This window comes from Littorina saxatilis, linkage group LG7 (genome assembly GCF_037325665.1).
Source record: "Littorina saxatilis isolate snail1 linkage group LG7, US_GU_Lsax_2.0, whole genome shotgun sequence".
NCBI classification, from domain to species: domain Eukaryota; kingdom Metazoa; phylum Mollusca; class Gastropoda; order Littorinimorpha; family Littorinidae; genus Littorina; species Littorina saxatilis.
In genome coordinates this window covers 31,813,224-31,830,723 of record NC_090251.1, presented here as the reverse complement: position 1 = coordinate 31,830,723, position 17,500 = coordinate 31,813,224, and the positions used below count along the sequence as shown (strand labels likewise).

Below are 17,500 nucleotides of genomic sequence, written 5' to 3'. Positions count from 1 at the left end.
TTTAGTCCGTGCTAATGGAGAGTCAAGGCGCGAAAGAATTGAGGGAAAATATTGAATGTCATCAAGAAGGTGCGTACTTGAGAAAATAACGGAAAGAGCAAGAGTTACCCGTTGGTTTTATGAGTACTTTCAACCCCAGTCACACAGAGACACCGCTTCTTCTACGATGGAAAAATTGTCCGAGAGCGTGGCCAATCGTGGGCCAAACGTGGGAGGATCTCCATGAGCGTGGTTTGGTCGGGGTGGGATCTGCTAGGCCGGGAAGCTGCACGCTCTACCTACGTTTATTTTGAGCTTGGGTTTAAATTTGGGTAGCGCCGCACTGTACGGCACCTCGCTTTCCCCAGTGAGAAAGCTGCCCGAATTTCAATGAGGGTAACCTCACAGGACTCTTTGAAATCGTATCCTTGAATCGTATCGTATCATTTCTCCTCAAAATACGCGCGGCAACAGAAAAGGCACACTGTTCTGTACCCTACAGATATACTGTCCTTATGTCATTAAGGGGTGTGTGCATACATGATAGCTCTGTGTTCTGACCACAAGGCTAGATGACCACAGGCACGTGCTAATCGGTAGAAATGGGAAACTCTAATTGGATTGTGTTGTCGCCGCCCTTGTGCTCGGATACAAGGTTATAGGTGACCAAATATGAAGTGTGAGGGGAGAGAGAGAGAGAGAGAGAGAGAGAGAGAGAGAGAGAGAGAGAGAGAGAGAGAGAGAGAGAGAGAGAGAGAGAGAGAGAGAGAGAGAGAGAGAGAGAGAGAGAGGACATGTTACAAAAAGCATTCTTTGGATTCTATAACTCTCTGGGTGTTTTCTCTCTCTTTCTCTCTCTCTCTCTCTCTCTCTCTCTCTCTCTCTCTCTCTCTCTCTCTCTCTCTCTCTCTCTCTCTTATTAACATCCCTTTTATCCCCCGTGTCATACACGGTATATACACCTCTCATTATTCGTATAGCAAGACATTGTTACGACAATTGGAGGGTGTGTGCTTAGGGGAAGGGGGGGGGGGGGCAACCCCTGAACAGCGGGGGAAGGGAGGAGGCGCCAGCACTGAACAATGATCACTATTTCCCCCCCCCCCACCCCCACCCCTTACCCTCGAGAGAGGCCGTCCTACAGTCTGGCACCACTCTGCGATGCATTACGGGCCTAAATAGGGCGGAGAGACCGGCAATATGCCACCGGAAATTGCTCCATGAACCCACGGACCTCGTTCTGGACACGCGGGCGGTACCGCTTCCGGTTCAAGAGGCGCGCCATATTTTTTTGTAATCATCAAGGAAAGCAGGATGAGGGATTCCCTGGACGCGATGTGAAGAGGGGATGTATCGGTTCTGGGTCTATGTTATAAGGAAAGTGGGTAGTGGGTGGTAGGTGGTAGACAGTGGAAGGGAGGGTGTGCAACGGAGATATAGGTACGGTGCAATGAACGGTGTGTGTATGTGGTGTGTGTGTGGTGTGTGTGTGCGTGTGTGTGTGTGTGTGTGTGTGTGTTTACAGTAACCTGATCAAAATTGCTTCCGTGCGACTCACTGACCACTTTCCTGTGAGGTATATTTTCTGTAACTCTATTTCGGATGCCATATCCGCCCTGCTTTTGTGTGAATGTTTCTCAGTTCTGACAGAATACGTGAAACATTAATAAACGCATGGCCCAGTAATCAGTTAGACCTTTGTTCTAGGCCCACATCGGAGTTTGACCTGTTAGATCCGCACAAAGAATAATCGAGGGCTATTTGATATTTCTAAGCGCTCTGTGACTTCATGCACTGAAGCACAACAAACAAAAGGAGGGGGAAAAGGTGTGTAAAAAATAATAGGGTGAGAGAGGAAGGTGTGAGTGAGGGGGAAGGGATATAATTGAGTGAAGAAAGAAGTTTTAAAGCCTATGAACGAAAACAGAACAAGTTAAAGATACTGCTAGACTAGAGGCAACAACAGAAAAGCTTACACACATTATAAAGAGGATATGGCCAAGGGATGGGACAGAAGGAGGGAAGCGGGAAAGGTGTGTGGTGTTAGAAAAAATATTGGGGGCGAACGGGAGGGACGGTGTTGAAACCTTAAAATGAATACAGAACAAGTAGAAAAGAGTCTGGTCTAGAGTCTATGAACAAAGTTTTTTTATTTTTTATATTTTTTATTTATTTTATTTTGTTTACTTCTTTTTAAATACATGTATACCAACACAACAACAGCACCACTAGCGTAAAAACAACAACATACGTACACAAAAAACATACATTCACTACACGACAAAAAAACAAAAAAATGTGCCCTACAAAACGTCTGGGCCCTACTGACACTTTCACATTATCATATTTCCTATTTCATTTCAAATCTTTCTGTGAGAAAATATATATTTCCTATGGACAAAGTTAACAAATGGTGGACGAGGCCGGAAGTGTTGTGAGGAGGAAGGGGGTATGAGGGGACATTGCTAAGTAGAGTAAGGAAAATGTCGTCACGGAAAAGGGGGCTTTAAACCTTTAAACCTATAAATTAGCACGGTGCCTGCGTCCCACCATTGGCTAGCATTGCTCCCGTCATTACACATGCTAACGAAGCAAGGCAATGAAGGGTACGCATCAGCCCAGTACTGTCAAAGGCTAATTGTCTCATTCCCTAAGCCACCAGACCAGAAAAACGGAGCTAATGTCTTTCCCAGCCCAGATCTCGCGAGACGATAATTTGCGGGAATGATTCCAGCAGACGGCGCCATCTTTTTTTCCTCCCACAGCATGTAGCTTCTTGCACGCTCATTTTATCAAACACAAAACAGATGCAAAAGGAGGGCGGGCAAAAAAAATAAGAAATAAACAAATTGAGGGCAAAGTTGTAAGGAGTTTTAGAGGGAAAGGAAACAGTTTTTACAAATGACATGAAAATAACAGACCGCTGCGGTGATAGGATGATGACCATGTTGTCTAAATTATGCCAAAATAAAGATAAATACAAAAACACCGAGATATAAGCAAAGCCATGAGTCAGAGCATGTCAGAAAGTTCTATTCAGGCACACTACCTCTCCCCTCAACCATCCTCCAAATACCCTTCATTCCTCATCTTTAATATCATCACCTTCTTATTCTTCTCGTTAAAAAGTCTGTTCAGCGATGCTGTCATTAATTACTATTGCCTTCAGAAAGCAATGCCTTAAAAAGTGTCAAAAAAAGCAATTTATAAATGACACTTAGTGCAAAAGAAGCAATTTTGTTTATCAGATTATCAATCATATAGCAATAGTGACAGCGTTCTTTCTGCTTCGCCAATTCTAGTACATCATGATCTCGTAAATTCAGCAATTAAATGATTTAATTAGTGGACAGTGGTATACTAAGTCTGATGAGCTGGCTTAGGAACAGCGGAGACTGATTGATGAGAGAGGGAGAGGAGGATGAGAACGTGGTGGTGGTGCCGGTAGTGAAAGAGGATGGGAGAGAGAGAGAGAGAGAGAGAGAGAGAGAGAGAGAGAGAGAGAGAGAGAGAGAGAGAGAGAGAGAGAAGGGGAAGGGGGGGGGGGAGGGGGGCAACCAAACAAACTCCTAGATAAAATGTCAGCAGTGACGCTCAGACAAATGTGCACGTCAAAAAGGCGATGAACGGAAGCGAGAAAGGCTGTTAAAAAGACTGAAGAAGACTGAACTAAATCATCCGGGAGGTTTCTTTTCCTCCAACACCGGTGATGTATGGGTCCTGTTTGACAAATAGCCTATATATGTCTACGGCTCTCCGACGAACCGATACAAGTAAACGGTTTATTAATGAACTGTGTAATTGGGCAAGAGTGTTTTTCAGTGGAAATCCTCTCCGCTACCTGGAAGATGCCATTTTGAACAATTAAATGTGCACTAAACTGTATGTTACTCCTTTGCAGTTATCTAGTTCATAATGTCTATTTTTTGAAGAAATATATGCATGTACTTAGTGCTTATTCCTCTGGCCGCAGTTCTTGCGTTTGTACCCATTTGAAACTACATATTTAACTCCCAAGCAGTTAGGCTTGTAATGTTTATTTTCGGAGGAAGTCTGTACTAATTCTTCTTACCACAGGTTTGTCGTTGATTTGTGCCACTTTCAATAAAACCTGTACTATAATTTACTCATAAGCAGTTATTTAGTTCATAATGTCTATTTTGGGGGAAAAAAATGTGTACTAATTCTGCCACAGTTCTTACATTTTTACCACTTTAGAACGATTAAATCTGTACAATAGTTTACATCTAAGCAGTTATTACGTTCGTAACGTCCATTTTTGACAGAAATCTGTACTTATTCCTATATTAACAGTTTTTTTGTTTGCATCAATTTGGATCAATTAAATTTCAAATATATTTGACTCCTAATTAAGCAGTTATTTCGTTTGTGGGGTTCATTTTTGGAGAGAAAAAAAGTCTGTACTAATTGCTTTCACCACAGTCCTAACGTCCCTATTGTGTCACTCAAGAAGAAACAGATTTTGTACTGGATTTTACTACTCAATCTCAAATAACAAGACCAGTTTTATTGCGCTTTCCTCGCTTCTTCCGCCAACATAATTATGTTCTGTATCCTTCCAGTGCTCGAGTCCCCATCCCCCAAAGAACTGTTCATGCCTGTGGACTGCAAGAGACAAAAACACAAGACAATCCCCAATATAACCGCCTGCTGACGCTGAAATCCTATCACCTCAGCCTCCTATAGATAGATCTCCTCCACTCCATCCCAGTAGTACACATGCCTCCTCTTCCTCCTCCTCCTGCTCCGCCTCCTCCTCCTCCTTCTCTGGAAGCGAGTCTTCCCCAGACTGTACCGTGCCTTCTCTCTTCCACTCTCTCCACTTCTCACCCCGCCAGGCGCTCTTTCAGACCCGAGTATCTCCTCAGCCCCGGCTGAGACGGCGGGATGAGTGGGTTGTGATTTATCGGCGGCGAATATCGCATCATCTGCTAGGCTGACAATACCAATTAGACCTTCTGACTGCGGGGCCTTAATCCCGCTCCAGTGCTTTCTCAATTAGCCCAGCCTCTCACACTCAGTTTCTCCCCTACCTCCCACCTCCCCCCTCCCCCCCTCGATCCTCTCCCTCCCTCCCTCCCTCCCCAAAGGTTCCTCTTCTAGCTGACCGAGACGAGGCCCAGCAAATCCTCAATTACCCGAGTCCAAATTAATGACCCTCTAAACTCTTGTCTCCGGCCTGTGTACTTAGCCTGATGAGGCTGCCACATTCCTGTCAGCGCGGAGGGGGCTTAGCCCTTACCTCATCTCGCAGCCAATCAAAACCAAGCTCTTTTGATCATGATCAAGTGCCCTCCTCGATGAGCCAATCAAAACCGAGCTCTCTTGATCGTGATCAAGTTGCCGACAATGGCGCTTGCGCGTGACATATGAGCTTGTTCAGGCTAATAGGACCCGCACGGCCTCAAAACACATTTGTAACACTGGAGAGCCTGCTTTCACCCCCAATGCATTTCCAAATAATTGCTTCTATTGGGTAATTGCCTTGAGGGGTCGGCTGTATGGGGTTGGTTCTCTTCGGAAGAGAATATAGGATTCATGTATGTATGGGGTTGAAGGTGTGGGGGTAGGGAGGGGGTGGTGAAAGGGGGAGAGGGACACTGGGAATGAGAGACATGGGTTTGAAGGTGTCGGGCGGCTGGAGGGAGAGAGTGACACTGGGAAAGAGAGAGAGAGACAGAGAGAGAGACAGAGAGAGAGAGAGAGAGAGAGAGAGACAGAGAGAGAGAGAGAGAGAGAGAGAGAGGGAGGGGGGAGAGCAAATCCTACTTAGAGCCTATAGTATATACTTCAATTTACTGCTTTGATTGTTAACCTTCGTCCCTCCCCGTTCCGAAATGTGCACCTTGAAAGACGTTTCCCTCTTTTTATTTTCAATTTTCTAACAGCCATTCCATAACACGTGTACTTACACGTGAACCTGAACATTTCGGTCTGGTTTTCCCCATTTTTGTCACAGGATTGGTCATTTACTATCAATCACAACGCCCAGAATTGTTGCTTCTTTTTTTGTTTTTTGTTGGGGGGGGGGGGGGGGGGATTGCAGCCCCAGATTTGTTTTAACATTATGGTCATGTCTCCAGGTCTCGGCACTAAAAATGTCCTTCCTTCAGATTACTAGAATAATTTATAACGGACCTATCCACTCCGGTCAAAAGCGTCAATCATTTAAAGCAACTTTTGTGTAATCTTGCTACAGCCATCCCCTTACCTTGCAGCATGAACATTGATTGTTTTCACGTATGGACAACATACACAACGTATTCCTAGATCCTGCTTCTCCTTCTTTTGATAATTGCCGAATATACGCTGCGAAGCAGTATTACATGAAACGAGACCACGTACGTAGATGATCTGTGGTGGGAGGGGGGGGGGGGGGGTGGTGAGTGATAAGTCAATAAAGGTAGCCTATATATAACTTCACGACGTCAATTATTATTGTCCCCGAAGATCACTATAGAATCTTTCACCAATCTATTAGTCACGTCCTTTATTTCTCCGCCACTCCAGGTATTGTCTCCGCAGGTTGCAATTTAAGTTCTTATTACTTTCCAGTATCAAGATTCAAATCTTTCTTCGCCTTGCGCGTGTTCTGCGTATTAGTAGCTCACGTGACACACCTTATCCAATCACTAAGCGTCACACATACTTTCGTTTTCATTGCGGTAAACGGCCTTCAACACGTGACGTCCGGAGGGCAGTTAACATCATTAATTAGTTGCCAAGATGGAAAGTTTGTGGCGCACGATTAAAATATGCATCGCACGTTCCTGAACCTTACGGCTGAAGCTGTTTACTTCCTAGGAAACAGTAATTGAATTGGTTACATTTTGATAAGGTAGAAAAAAAATACCTACTTCTTGGACGCTGCGGAGATTTTCATTGGCCACTGCTACGTTGACAGCGTATACCATAATTATTGACTTTGTTACTGCAAAAACTATTAACGGGAAGTTATTTCTTACCCAAAATATCAATCGATACACATTGTAGTATGTCTTTAATAAAATAAAATAAATTTCACTCCGCACAAAAAGCATCAATCAATCAATCAATATGAGGCTTATATCGCGCGTATTCCGTGGGCACAGTTCTAAATGCAGGGATTTTTTTATTTTTTTAATTTTTTTTATATCTTTTTTATGCAATTTATATCACGCACATATTCAAGGCGCAGGGATTTATTTATGCCGTGTGAGATAGAATTTTTTTACACAATACATCACGCATTCACATCGGCCAGCAGATCGCAGCCATTTCGGCGCATATCCTACTTTTCACGGCCTATTATTCCAAGTCACACTGGTATTTTGGTGGACATTTTTATCTATGCCTATACAATTTTGCCAGGAAAGACCCTTTTGTCAATCGTGGGATCTTTAACGTGCACACCCCAATGCAGTGTACACGAAGGGACCTCGGTTTTTCGTCTCATCCGAAAGACTAGCACTTGAACCCACCACCTAGGTTAGGAAAGGGGGGAGAAAATTGCTAACGCCCTGACCCAGGGTCGAACTCGCAACCTCTCGCTTCCGAGCGCAAGTGCGTTACCACACAGCCACCCAGTCCAGGCTATATTCATTTTGGAGAGGAGTCGAAGCAGAGGGATGGCCTTATCTCAGTGGTAAGGCGTCCGCCCCGTGATCGGGAGGTCGTGGGTTCGAACCCCGGCCGGGTCATACCTAAGACTTTAAAATTGGCAATCTAGTGGCTGCTCCGCCTGGCGTCTGGCATTATGGGGTTAGTGCTAGGACTGGTTGGTCCGGTGTCAGAATAATGTGACTGGGTGAGACATGAAGCCTGTGCTGCGACTTCTGTCTTGTGTGTGGCGAACGTTATATGTCAAAGCAGCACCGCCCTGATATGGCCCTTCATGGTCGGCTGGGCGTTAAGCAAAAAAAAAAAAAAAAAAAAAAAAAAAAAATCTCAGGTCTGATCGAGATGGTGACCCAAATTGTTGACAAGGAAAGGCATGTACCTTTAACAAACCAAATACAAAACCCCTAGCCACGCGTTATCTTGTTTGATCCAACTCGCAACTGAAGAACGTGGAAGTGTGTATGAAGTGTTCGCTATAGATTAGCTACAACCGGTTTGTATTCGCGACTCATTACACTAGTCACTGTCCTTCTACCGAGCAAGGAAGAGAAAACGATGGCGATCGTTGGAAAACAATGTTTCTGTTTCTGCTTGTTGTTCGTGTTCACCAAAACAACAGCGCTACACAAACGCTCTGATGACGTCAGCCCGCAAGCCCTGATGACGCTGGTCCAACAGCAGGCTGCCGCCATCCAGAGACTGGAAGCTAGGCTGACCGGCGTTGAAGCCACGAACCAGCAACAGTCCAGCACAATCGCTGACCTCAACACAAAACTTAGTGACGTCAACAGCAGCTCGTCTGTCGGACTGAACAACATCAACACTCGTCTTGACACTACAGGTTGGTATAGAAATAAAGGCAAGCAGTTGTCTTGTTCTACTACAGTCTAACATTATTCATTCGGTTTCAAAACAACCAAACATGTAGGTATAGGAACGGTGGTCTGTATTGGAAGCGGCTATACTGTATGTTTCTGTCTAAGCGGAAGACGTTGCAAATGCGGCGTGCGTGTTTAATTAATGAGGCATTATATCAACAGCACAGAACAAAACACATATGTAACAGTTATTCTTACTTTTGACATAAGGCTTTACATTCCACGAATAGACAATGATTAATAATACTTGAAAGAATGTTGTTGTATCAGCAGGTGTCAACATATGCGACAACAATATAATCATTTAACCTCCCTTTTTCATTCACAATCAATTTTTTTTCCAGTGTTGTTTACAGCCCACATGAGTAAAGGTCCAGTCACCGTAGGAGATAGTTCTCCCATCAGATTTGACGCTGTGGTCATCAACGTTGGGGGAGGGTACAACCCCGCCACAGGCGTCTTCACTGCCCCCGTGTCCGGTGTGTATGTCGTGTACGCCCAGCTGATGATACACAGCAATCTTCTATCCATCTCATGGGTTCTGGACAAGTCTGGCACCGTCTTGTGCATGAATCGCTTGGAGCAGGCGAGTACCTACGACACATCGTCCTGCCTAGCCACGACGAGGCTGCACAAAGGGGAACAAGTGTTCGTAGGACGTCATTCGGGAGACCAAACACTTGAGGGAGCCTCCTGGTGTTCCTTTTCTGGCTTTCTTCTGTCCAGAGATCCTTGATCATACGGCAGGGGCCGGAGTGAGGGAGGAGGGTGTGCCCTGGGTCTATTTGAGGCTCACAGCTTTTTTTGCTTAACATAGCACTTTTTTAATTCTTTTTATTATATAGTCGAGAATGCTTCTTGAGGTACCTCTTGTGTGGAGGCAATAACATCTGACAGTTTGAAAGCAATTCCCTTTGTCATTGCCGAAGGTGAGCAACTATTGTTTTTTGTCGTGTAACTATTCAAAATAGACGCAAAATCCTTCCGTTTTCTACTAAATACACGGTAGACACCTAGGTCTGTCAGAATGGCTTCCCCTAGCTAAATAAAGTCCACAAAGGGTGTCTCAAAGGTGCTGATTAAATTATGTACATTAATTAACACAAGAAGTACGCACAATAGGAATACAAAGTAACCTGTTCTGGATAGATAATTGATACGAACACAAATAACAAGAGGCGAAGCCTTCAAGGCTCACGTAAGAAATCGACAAACAGTAACACAAACTCAATCACTCCGTCACACACACACACACACAGTACACACACACACACACACACACGCACACACACACACACACACACACGCACGCACGCACACACACACACACACACGCACGCACGCACACACACACACACACACACACACACACACACACACACACACACACACACACACACACACACACAGTACACACACACACACACAGAAAGAGCATAGGTGAAACTGTGCAAGAAAGCGAGACACTAGATCTAGATCTGTCTGTCTGCATGTAGCCTACTTACATGGACACGACTGCCAAATAGTCTCGGCCCGCTCAAAATAACAATCACCGAGACTTTCAGTAATTCCATCGCGTGACGTCTAACCCTCGTACGTCATAATGTGACGTCAATGTAATATGACGTCTTCAAATGTTAAAGTTTCTACCACAGACATACATACATACATACATACATACGCACGCACGCACAGACAGACAAAAGTTAGCATCGCATAGGCTACACTTCGTGAGCCAAAAACCGGGGCTGTCAAAATGGCCTAACACAGAAGTACGCACAATATGAATGCAAAATAACCTGTTATGGATAGATAATTGATACGAACTTCTTCTTATGAGTGAAAAATAAAAGTTGCTGAATGTGTCCCATTCTGAATTTGTGTTGATTTTGAACTGGAGACTTAAAGTTTTTGTTGAGTCGATCTTCGGGGTACCCTTATTTCAGGGGAGAGAGTGAAATGGGAAGGGAGTGGGGTAGTGGATTTGACTCTATTGTTTTCACATCTGTCGCAACCAACATTTTCCCCTTTTTGACAGTGTATATCACTCAGATGGATGTATATTGTATTATTTACACAAATATGTCCAGATAAGCTGTATGAATATAAACCATGTGTCACGTGACGCCGATGGAAGAGATCTGAAATATGTGCCAGATATGCCAAGTCAAGTGCTTTTCAATAACTAAAAACACAGGCAAACAAAATTAGTGGGTTTTTTTTACGATCATCTGTTTTTGATGTCAGTTTGTAATCATCTTTATCAAATCGTCGACTTTGTTCGAGGATAGTAAATGTGAGTTGCAAATAAGCTTCCCAAACAGATTCAGCCAAGCGTGGGGTGAGGAGTCAGTCACCTCCCCCAAGAAAGACTGTGTGGGGATAAACAAGACCAGGTCTACAAGCATGCGACCTCAAGCAAATGGAATCGTAGAAATAGTTAAAAACTCAGATTTGAATGACACAATCCAGCGCCTGTGTCTGTGACGTGACGTGCCAAAGCAGGCACTGAAGACTTACCCCCCTTTTCTCTTCCTCTCACGCTGCTTTGCCGCGGCTAAAGTAAAAATCAATGACAAGGGAGAAAACCCATCAAAGGGAGGTAATGAAATGTGCGGGAGAATAATAGAGCGATAATTAGTGCAGTCATGATCGTTGCCCCAACGCCGAACACCAAAGGGGGATAAGCGGGTAATGACTGGCGAGAAAAATAGCATCAAGCGCTTCAGACAGCGACCCTGGCACAAAAATTAGGGGATTTTTTTCGTTCTCAGATTCTTCTTCCTCTTTTTACATTTAGTCAAGTTATGACTAAATGTTTTAACATAGAGGGGGGGATCGAGACGAGGGTCGTGGTGTATGTGCGTGTGTGCGTGTGTGTGTGTGTGTGTGTGTGTGTGTGTGTGTGTGTGTGTGTGTGTGTGTGTGTGTGCGTGTGTGTGTGTGTAGAGCGATTCAGACCAAACTACTGGACCGATCTTTATGACATTTTACATGAGAGTTCCTGGGTATGATATCCCCAGACATTTTTTCATTTTTTCGATAAATGTCTTTTATGACGTCATATCCGGCTTTTTGTAAAAGTTGAGGCGGCACTGTCACACCTTCATTTTTCAATCAAATTGATTGACATTTTGGCCAAGCAATCTTCGACGAAGGCCGGACTTCGGTATTGCATTTCAGCATGTAGGCTTAAAAATTAATTAATGACTTTGGTCATTAAAAATCTGAAAATTGTAATTAAAATTCTTTTTAAATAAAAAGATCCAAAATTACTTTTATTTTATTCTTCATCATGTTCTGATTCCAAAAACATATGAATATGTTATATTCGGATTAAAAACAAGCTCTGAAAATTAAAAATATTCTTACGTTTGCCACCTTTTAGTCATTCACACCATGTGAGAGTGGTGTCCCTTCTTCCCGCCATATCCTGCAGAAGTTCAGAGGTTGCGCGCCCATATATCGTGAGTACAGGTCACAAAAAGTGTTTTTCTTCATTTTTGTAACATGAATGCATAGGAGTTGACTTAGGTTTTGATGCATTACCTCTGAGAACAAATACTTAGTCTTGGTGTCGAGTGAAAGTGCGTTAATTAAGGTCGAGTTCTGACGAAAGTTTTGCTTCTTCCTTCCCATGTTGTGCTCGCTATCTGGCACTAGAGTTGCCTGCCCGTGCGGGGGCAAGTCCGCCTATTTGTCATGGGGCAAGTTCGCCATGAAGAATGTGCAGGTGTGGGGAACAGTCCAGTTTACATCTGCCATAACTGTGACTCTGATGGTGACTCCATCTATTCTCGATGGTAAAGATTGCAGATTCATGTCTAAAAAAGACTGACGCCGATTTGTGTTACATTCTTTCGACATTCTTTTGTATTTTGTCATTGGCATTTTTGAACCTAAATATTGAAGGGAATTAAAAAAGCTTTCCCACTGATCGGGTGCTTGTTTGACTGACTGTGCGTGCGTGCGTGCGTGTGTGTATAAAGCTTCCCCACTACTAGTCTTGTACCTACTATGGGATGAGAGCGGCGGACTTGCCCCACCCTGTAGGCGGACTTACCCCGACTTGGGGCAAGTTCGCCTACGTTAGGGTAGGTCTACTTAAAGCAGTATGTACAACAAATGTTCATGCGCACATAAAAACTGTCTGCACATTGATATCAGCTACACATTTGTCTTGATGTAAAATAAAAAAAAATCAGTCTTCTAGTTCATCAAACTCGTCAGTTATGCTACCAAAAGCATAAAAGTAGGCGGACTAGCCCCGGTCTCCCCTACTGCCAAAACCTCTCTCTGGCTTCAGGGTCGTACACTGCGAAAAACACACGACGCGCCTCACAACAATGTACGTTTGGCATTATTTTCGACCACGTTCCTTCGCCAGGGGAACAGTGGAAGAGACATAGGTACTCTACCATCACTTTTGTTCAGTGGTGGAAATGGCAGAACAGTGTTCTTCTCTAACTGAATGTCTGTGTCGTGTCAGTCTTCGCCTTTTACGGGCAACAGTCACGCACATCACTTACGAACCGGGAAACGAACGCATTATGATGTGTCGCGCACTTGCTCTGTGAATATCGCTTTATGTCTGGGGTGTTGGGATGAAAATCTCTGATTGATTTCGTTTGCCGTACGGTTTTCTGTTAGCTCATAAGAAACGGAAAATTAACGCATTTTGCATGTCACCCACATTGCCTGTGATCGTGATATTGCTTTCTTTCTTTCTTTACGAATCGGGTAATGAACGCATCGTGATGTTTCGCTATGGTGTGTGAATATTGCTTTATTTCTGGCGTATTGGACGAATCCATCTCTTTATTGTTTTCAAAAGCTGTACGTTTTGTCTTTACGAATCGGGTAATGAACGCATCGTGATGTATCGCTATGGTGTGTGTGAATATTGCTTTATTTCTGGCGTATTGGACGAATCCATCTCTTTATTGTTTTCAAAAGCTGTACGCTTTGTCTTTACGAATCGGGTAATGAACGCATCGTGATGTCTCGCTATGGTGTGTGAATATTGCTTTATTTCTGGCGTATTGGACGAATCCATCTCTTTATTGTTTTCAAAAGCTGTACGTTTTGTCTTTACGAATCGGGTAATGAACGCATCGTGATGTATCGCTATGGTGTGTGTGAATATTGCTTTATTTCTGGCGTATTGGACGAATCCATCTCTTTATTGTTTTCAAAAGCTGTACGTTTGTCTTTACGAATCGGGTAATGAACGCATCGTGATGTATCGCTATGGTGTGTGTGAATATTGCTTTATTTCTGGCGTATTGGACGAATCCATCTCTTTATTGTTTTCAAAAGCTGTACGCTTTGTCTTTACGAATCGGGTAATGAACGCATCGTGATGTCTCGCTATGGTGTGCGAATATTGCTTTATTTCTAGTGTTTTGGCATGAACCAGTTCTGATTGATTTCGGAAGATGTACACTTTGTCTTTGCCCGCAAGAATCGGGAAATGAACGCATTATGATCTGTCGCCTACACGCTCTGCGTCGCCTATATCGCTTTATTTCTCGCATGAATATTTCTGATTGATTTCGGAAGCTATAAGCTTCCTCTTAGACCATAAGCCACACTACGCCACCACTTTGAATACTCCGATAGGGCGTCAAGGGAGATCACCGAGGGTTGCTACCCTGCTTATGTCCCTTGGAATCTGAAGGTTTGCGTGAAGAGACAGAGGCAAGTACATTGGTTCTGTGCGCAAGATTCGATTCGCTGTGCCTTATAAATTCAGATTCGGATCTACTTACACGTTCGTTTTAAGGTTCTGTCCATTACCACATCTGTTTCTTTCCATACATCTTATACTGTGTCGAGATCCAAGCAACAAAGGGAAGTAATCGGTCTAAATAGAGACAAAAACGATAAACGTTGTGCGGAACCAGTTTCGTTTGGATTGTTATATAAAAAAAAGAATTTTAATTACAATTTTCAGATTTTTAATGACCAAAGTCATTAATTAATTTTTAAGCCTACATGCTGAAATGGAATACCGAAGTCCGGCCTTCGTCGAAGATTGCTTGGCCAAAATTTCAATCAATTTGATTGAAAAATGAAGGTGTGACAGTGCCGCCTCAACTTTTACAAAAAGCCGGATATGACGTCATGAAACACATTTATCGAAAAAATGAAAAAAGTGTCTGGGGATTTCATACCCAGGAACTCTCTTGTAAAATTTCATAAAGATCGGTCCAGTAGTTTAGTCTGAATCGCTCTACACACACACACGCACAGACACACACACACACACCACGACCCTCGTCTCGATTCAGCCCCTCTATGTTAAAACATTTAGTCAAAACTTGACTAAATGTAAAAAAGAAAGAGAGGTGGAGAGACATAGAGAGAGAGAAAAAGAGAGAGAGAGAGAGAGAGAGGGAGAGGGAGAGGGAGAGAGAGAGAGAGAGAGAGAGAGAGAGAGAGAGAGAGAGAGATAATTGAGATAATAAGTCCAGTAACACCATGCGAGCTAACAGCAGCCTGCCAGGAAGGCTTAGGAGTTCGATTCCAATCGTTTGGCCTTTTTGTAGTCGCAGGAGCAGCCTCCACTGTTTCCCATGGATGACCAGAGGAGCTAATTATTGCGAATTACCCCCTTTTGGTGATCTGCCCCTGAGCCATTTGCAGATGAAGATGGTTGACAGTTTGATGCATGGACAGCCACTGGCGGCCCGCTTTGGGATGATTGGAAGCATGATGTTTAATACCTTTTTTTCTTTCTCTCTCTCTGTCTCTTTTTTTGTGGTCCTCTGTTTCTGTCTCCATCTCTCCCCCTGTCTTCTTCTTCTTCTGTCTCCATCTCTCCCCCTGTCTTCTTCTTCTTCTGTCTCCATCTCTCCCCCTGTCTTCTTCTTCTTCTGTCTCCATCTCTCCCCCTGTCTTCTTCTTCTTCTGTCTCCATCCCTCCCCCTGTCTTCTTCTTCTTCTGTCTCCATCTCTCCCCCTGTCTTCTTCTTCTTCTGTCTCCATCTCTCCCCCTGTCTTCTTCTTCTTCTGTCTCCATCTCTCCCCCTGTCTTCTTCTTCTTCTGTCTCCATCTCTCCCCCTGTCTTCTTCTTCTTCTGTCTCCATCTCTCCCCCTGTCTTCTTCTTCTTCTGTCTCCATCTCTCCCCCTGTCTTCTTCTTCTTCTGTCTCCATCTCTCCCCCTGTCTTCTTCTTCTTCTGTCTCCATCTCTCCCCCCTGTCTTCTTCTTCTTCTGTCTCCATCTCTCCCCCTGTCTTCTTCTTCTTCTGTCTCCATCTCTCCCCCTGTCTTCTTCTTCTTCTGTCTCCATCTCTCCCCCCTGTCTTCTTCTTCTTCTGTCTCCATCTCTCCCCCTGTCTTCTTCTTCTTCTGTCTCCATCTCTCCCCCCTGTCTTCTTCTTCTTCTGTCTCCATCTCTCCCCCTGTCTTCTTCTTCTTCTGTCTCCATCTCTCCCCCTGTCTTCTTCTTCTTCTGTCTCTATCTCTCCCCCTGTCTTCTTCTTCTGTCTCCATCTCTCCCCCTGTCTTCTTCTTCTTCTGTCTCCATCTCTCCCCCTGTCTTCTTCTTCTGTCTCCATCTCTCCCCCTGTCTTCTTCTTCTTCTGTCTCCATCTCTCCCCCTGTCTTCTTCTTCTTCTGTCTCCATCTCTCCCCCTGTCTTCTTCTTCTGTCTCCATCTCTCCCCCTGTCTTCTTCTTCTTCTGTCTCCATCTCTCCCCCTGTCTTCTTCTTCTTCTGTCTCCATCTCTCCCCCTGTCTTCTTCTTCTTCTGTCTCCATCTCTCCCCCTGTCTTCTTCTTCTTCTGTCTCCATCTCTCCCCCTGTCTTCTTCTTCTTCTGTCTCCATCTCTCCCCCTGTCTTCTTCTTCTTCTGTCTCCATCTCTCCCCCTGTCTTCTTCTTCTTCTGTCTCCATCTCTCCCCCCTGTCTTCTTCTTCTTCTGTCTCCATCTCTCCCCCTGTCTTCTTCTTCTTCTGTCTCCATCTCTCCCCCTGTCTTCTTCTTCTTCTGTCTCCATCTCTCCCCCCTGTCTTCTTCTTCTTCTGTCTCCATCTCTCCCCCTGTCTTCTTCTTCTTCTGTCTCCATCTCTCCCCCTGTCTTCTTCTTCTTCTGTCTCCATCTCTCCCCCTGTCTTCTTCTTCTGTCTCCATCTCTCCCCCCTGTCTTCTTCTTCTTCTGTCTCCATCTCTCCCCCTGTCTTCTTCTTCTTCTGTCTCCATCTCTCCCCCTGTCTTCTTCTTCTTCTGTCTCCATCTCTCCCCCCTGTCTTCTTCTTCTTCTGTCTCCATCTCTCCCCCTGTCTTCTTCTTCTTCTGTCTCCATCTCTCCCCCTGTCTTCTTCTTCTGTCTCCATCTCCCCCCCTGTCTTCTTCTTCTTCTGTCTCCATCTCTCCCCCTGTCTTCTTCTTCTGTCTCCATCTCCCCCCCTGTCTTCTTCTTCTTCTGTCTCCATCTCCCCCCCTGTCTTCTTCTTCTTCTGTCTCCAGCTCTCCCCCTGTCTTCTTCTTCTGTCTCCATCTCTCCCCCTGTCTTCTTCTTCTTCTGTCTCCATCTCTCCCCCTGTCTTCTTCTTCTTCTGTCTCCATCTCTCCCCCTGTCTTCTTCTTCTTCTGTCTCCATCTCTCCCCCTGTCTTCTTCTTCTTCTGTCTCCATCTCTCCCCCTGTCTTCTTCTTCTTCTGTCTCCATCTCTCCCCCTGTCTTCTTCTTCTTCTGTCTCCATCTCTCCCCCTGTCTTCTTCTTCTTCTGTCTCCATCTCTCCCCCTGTCTTCTTCTTCTTCTGTCTCCATCTCTCCCCCTGTCTTCTTCTTCTTCTGTCTCCATCTCTCCCCCTGTCTTCTTCTTCTTCTGTCTCCATCTCTCCCCCTGTCTTCTTCTTCTTCTGTCTCCATCTCTCCCCCTGTCTTCTTCTTCTTCTTCTGTCTCTTTGTTGGTACTCCCATTATTTCAGCCTCATGTGCTAAGCTTTTTGTGGCTGTGGCCTCTACCTTGTTATTCCTTGTATCCCTATTGTTTTCTCTTTCTCTGTCCGGTT

At 44.5% G+C, this 17,500-nt stretch overlaps 1 protein-coding gene and 2 long non-coding RNA genes across 3 annotated transcripts in view; 2 read left to right on the top strand and 1 right to left on the bottom strand.

The window, feature by feature from the left end:
- LOC138971193 (uncharacterized) overlaps window positions 1-17,500 on the bottom strand; it is a 666,631-nt gene that overhangs the window by 264,502 nt on the left and 384,629 nt on the right. The window lies entirely within an intron of this gene.
- Window positions 1-17,500, top strand: part of LOC138970334 (uncharacterized) — a 102,849-nt gene that overhangs the window by 73,207 nt on the left and 12,142 nt on the right. The window lies entirely within an intron of this gene.
- LOC138971179 (cerebellin-3-like) lies at window positions 7,617-10,354 on the top strand. The gene is made up of 2 exons (XM_070343823.1): window positions 7,617-8,440; window positions 8,822-10,354. Exons 1-2 carry the CDS (start codon window positions 8,155-8,157, stop codon window positions 9,211-9,213), a joined length of 678 nt encoding a protein of 225 aa, XP_070199924.1. The 5' UTR covers window positions 7,617-8,154; the 3' UTR covers window positions 9,214-10,354.

Coding starts and splice junctions, on each gene's coding strand:
- LOC138971179 (XM_070343823.1), top strand. CDS start 8,155: ATGGCGATCGTTGGAAAACAATGTTTCTGTTTCTGCTTGTTGTTCGTG. Junction 8,441..8,821: donor CACTCGTCTTGACACTACAG/GTTGGTATAGAA, acceptor TTTTTTTTCCAG/TGTTGTTTACAGCCCACATG.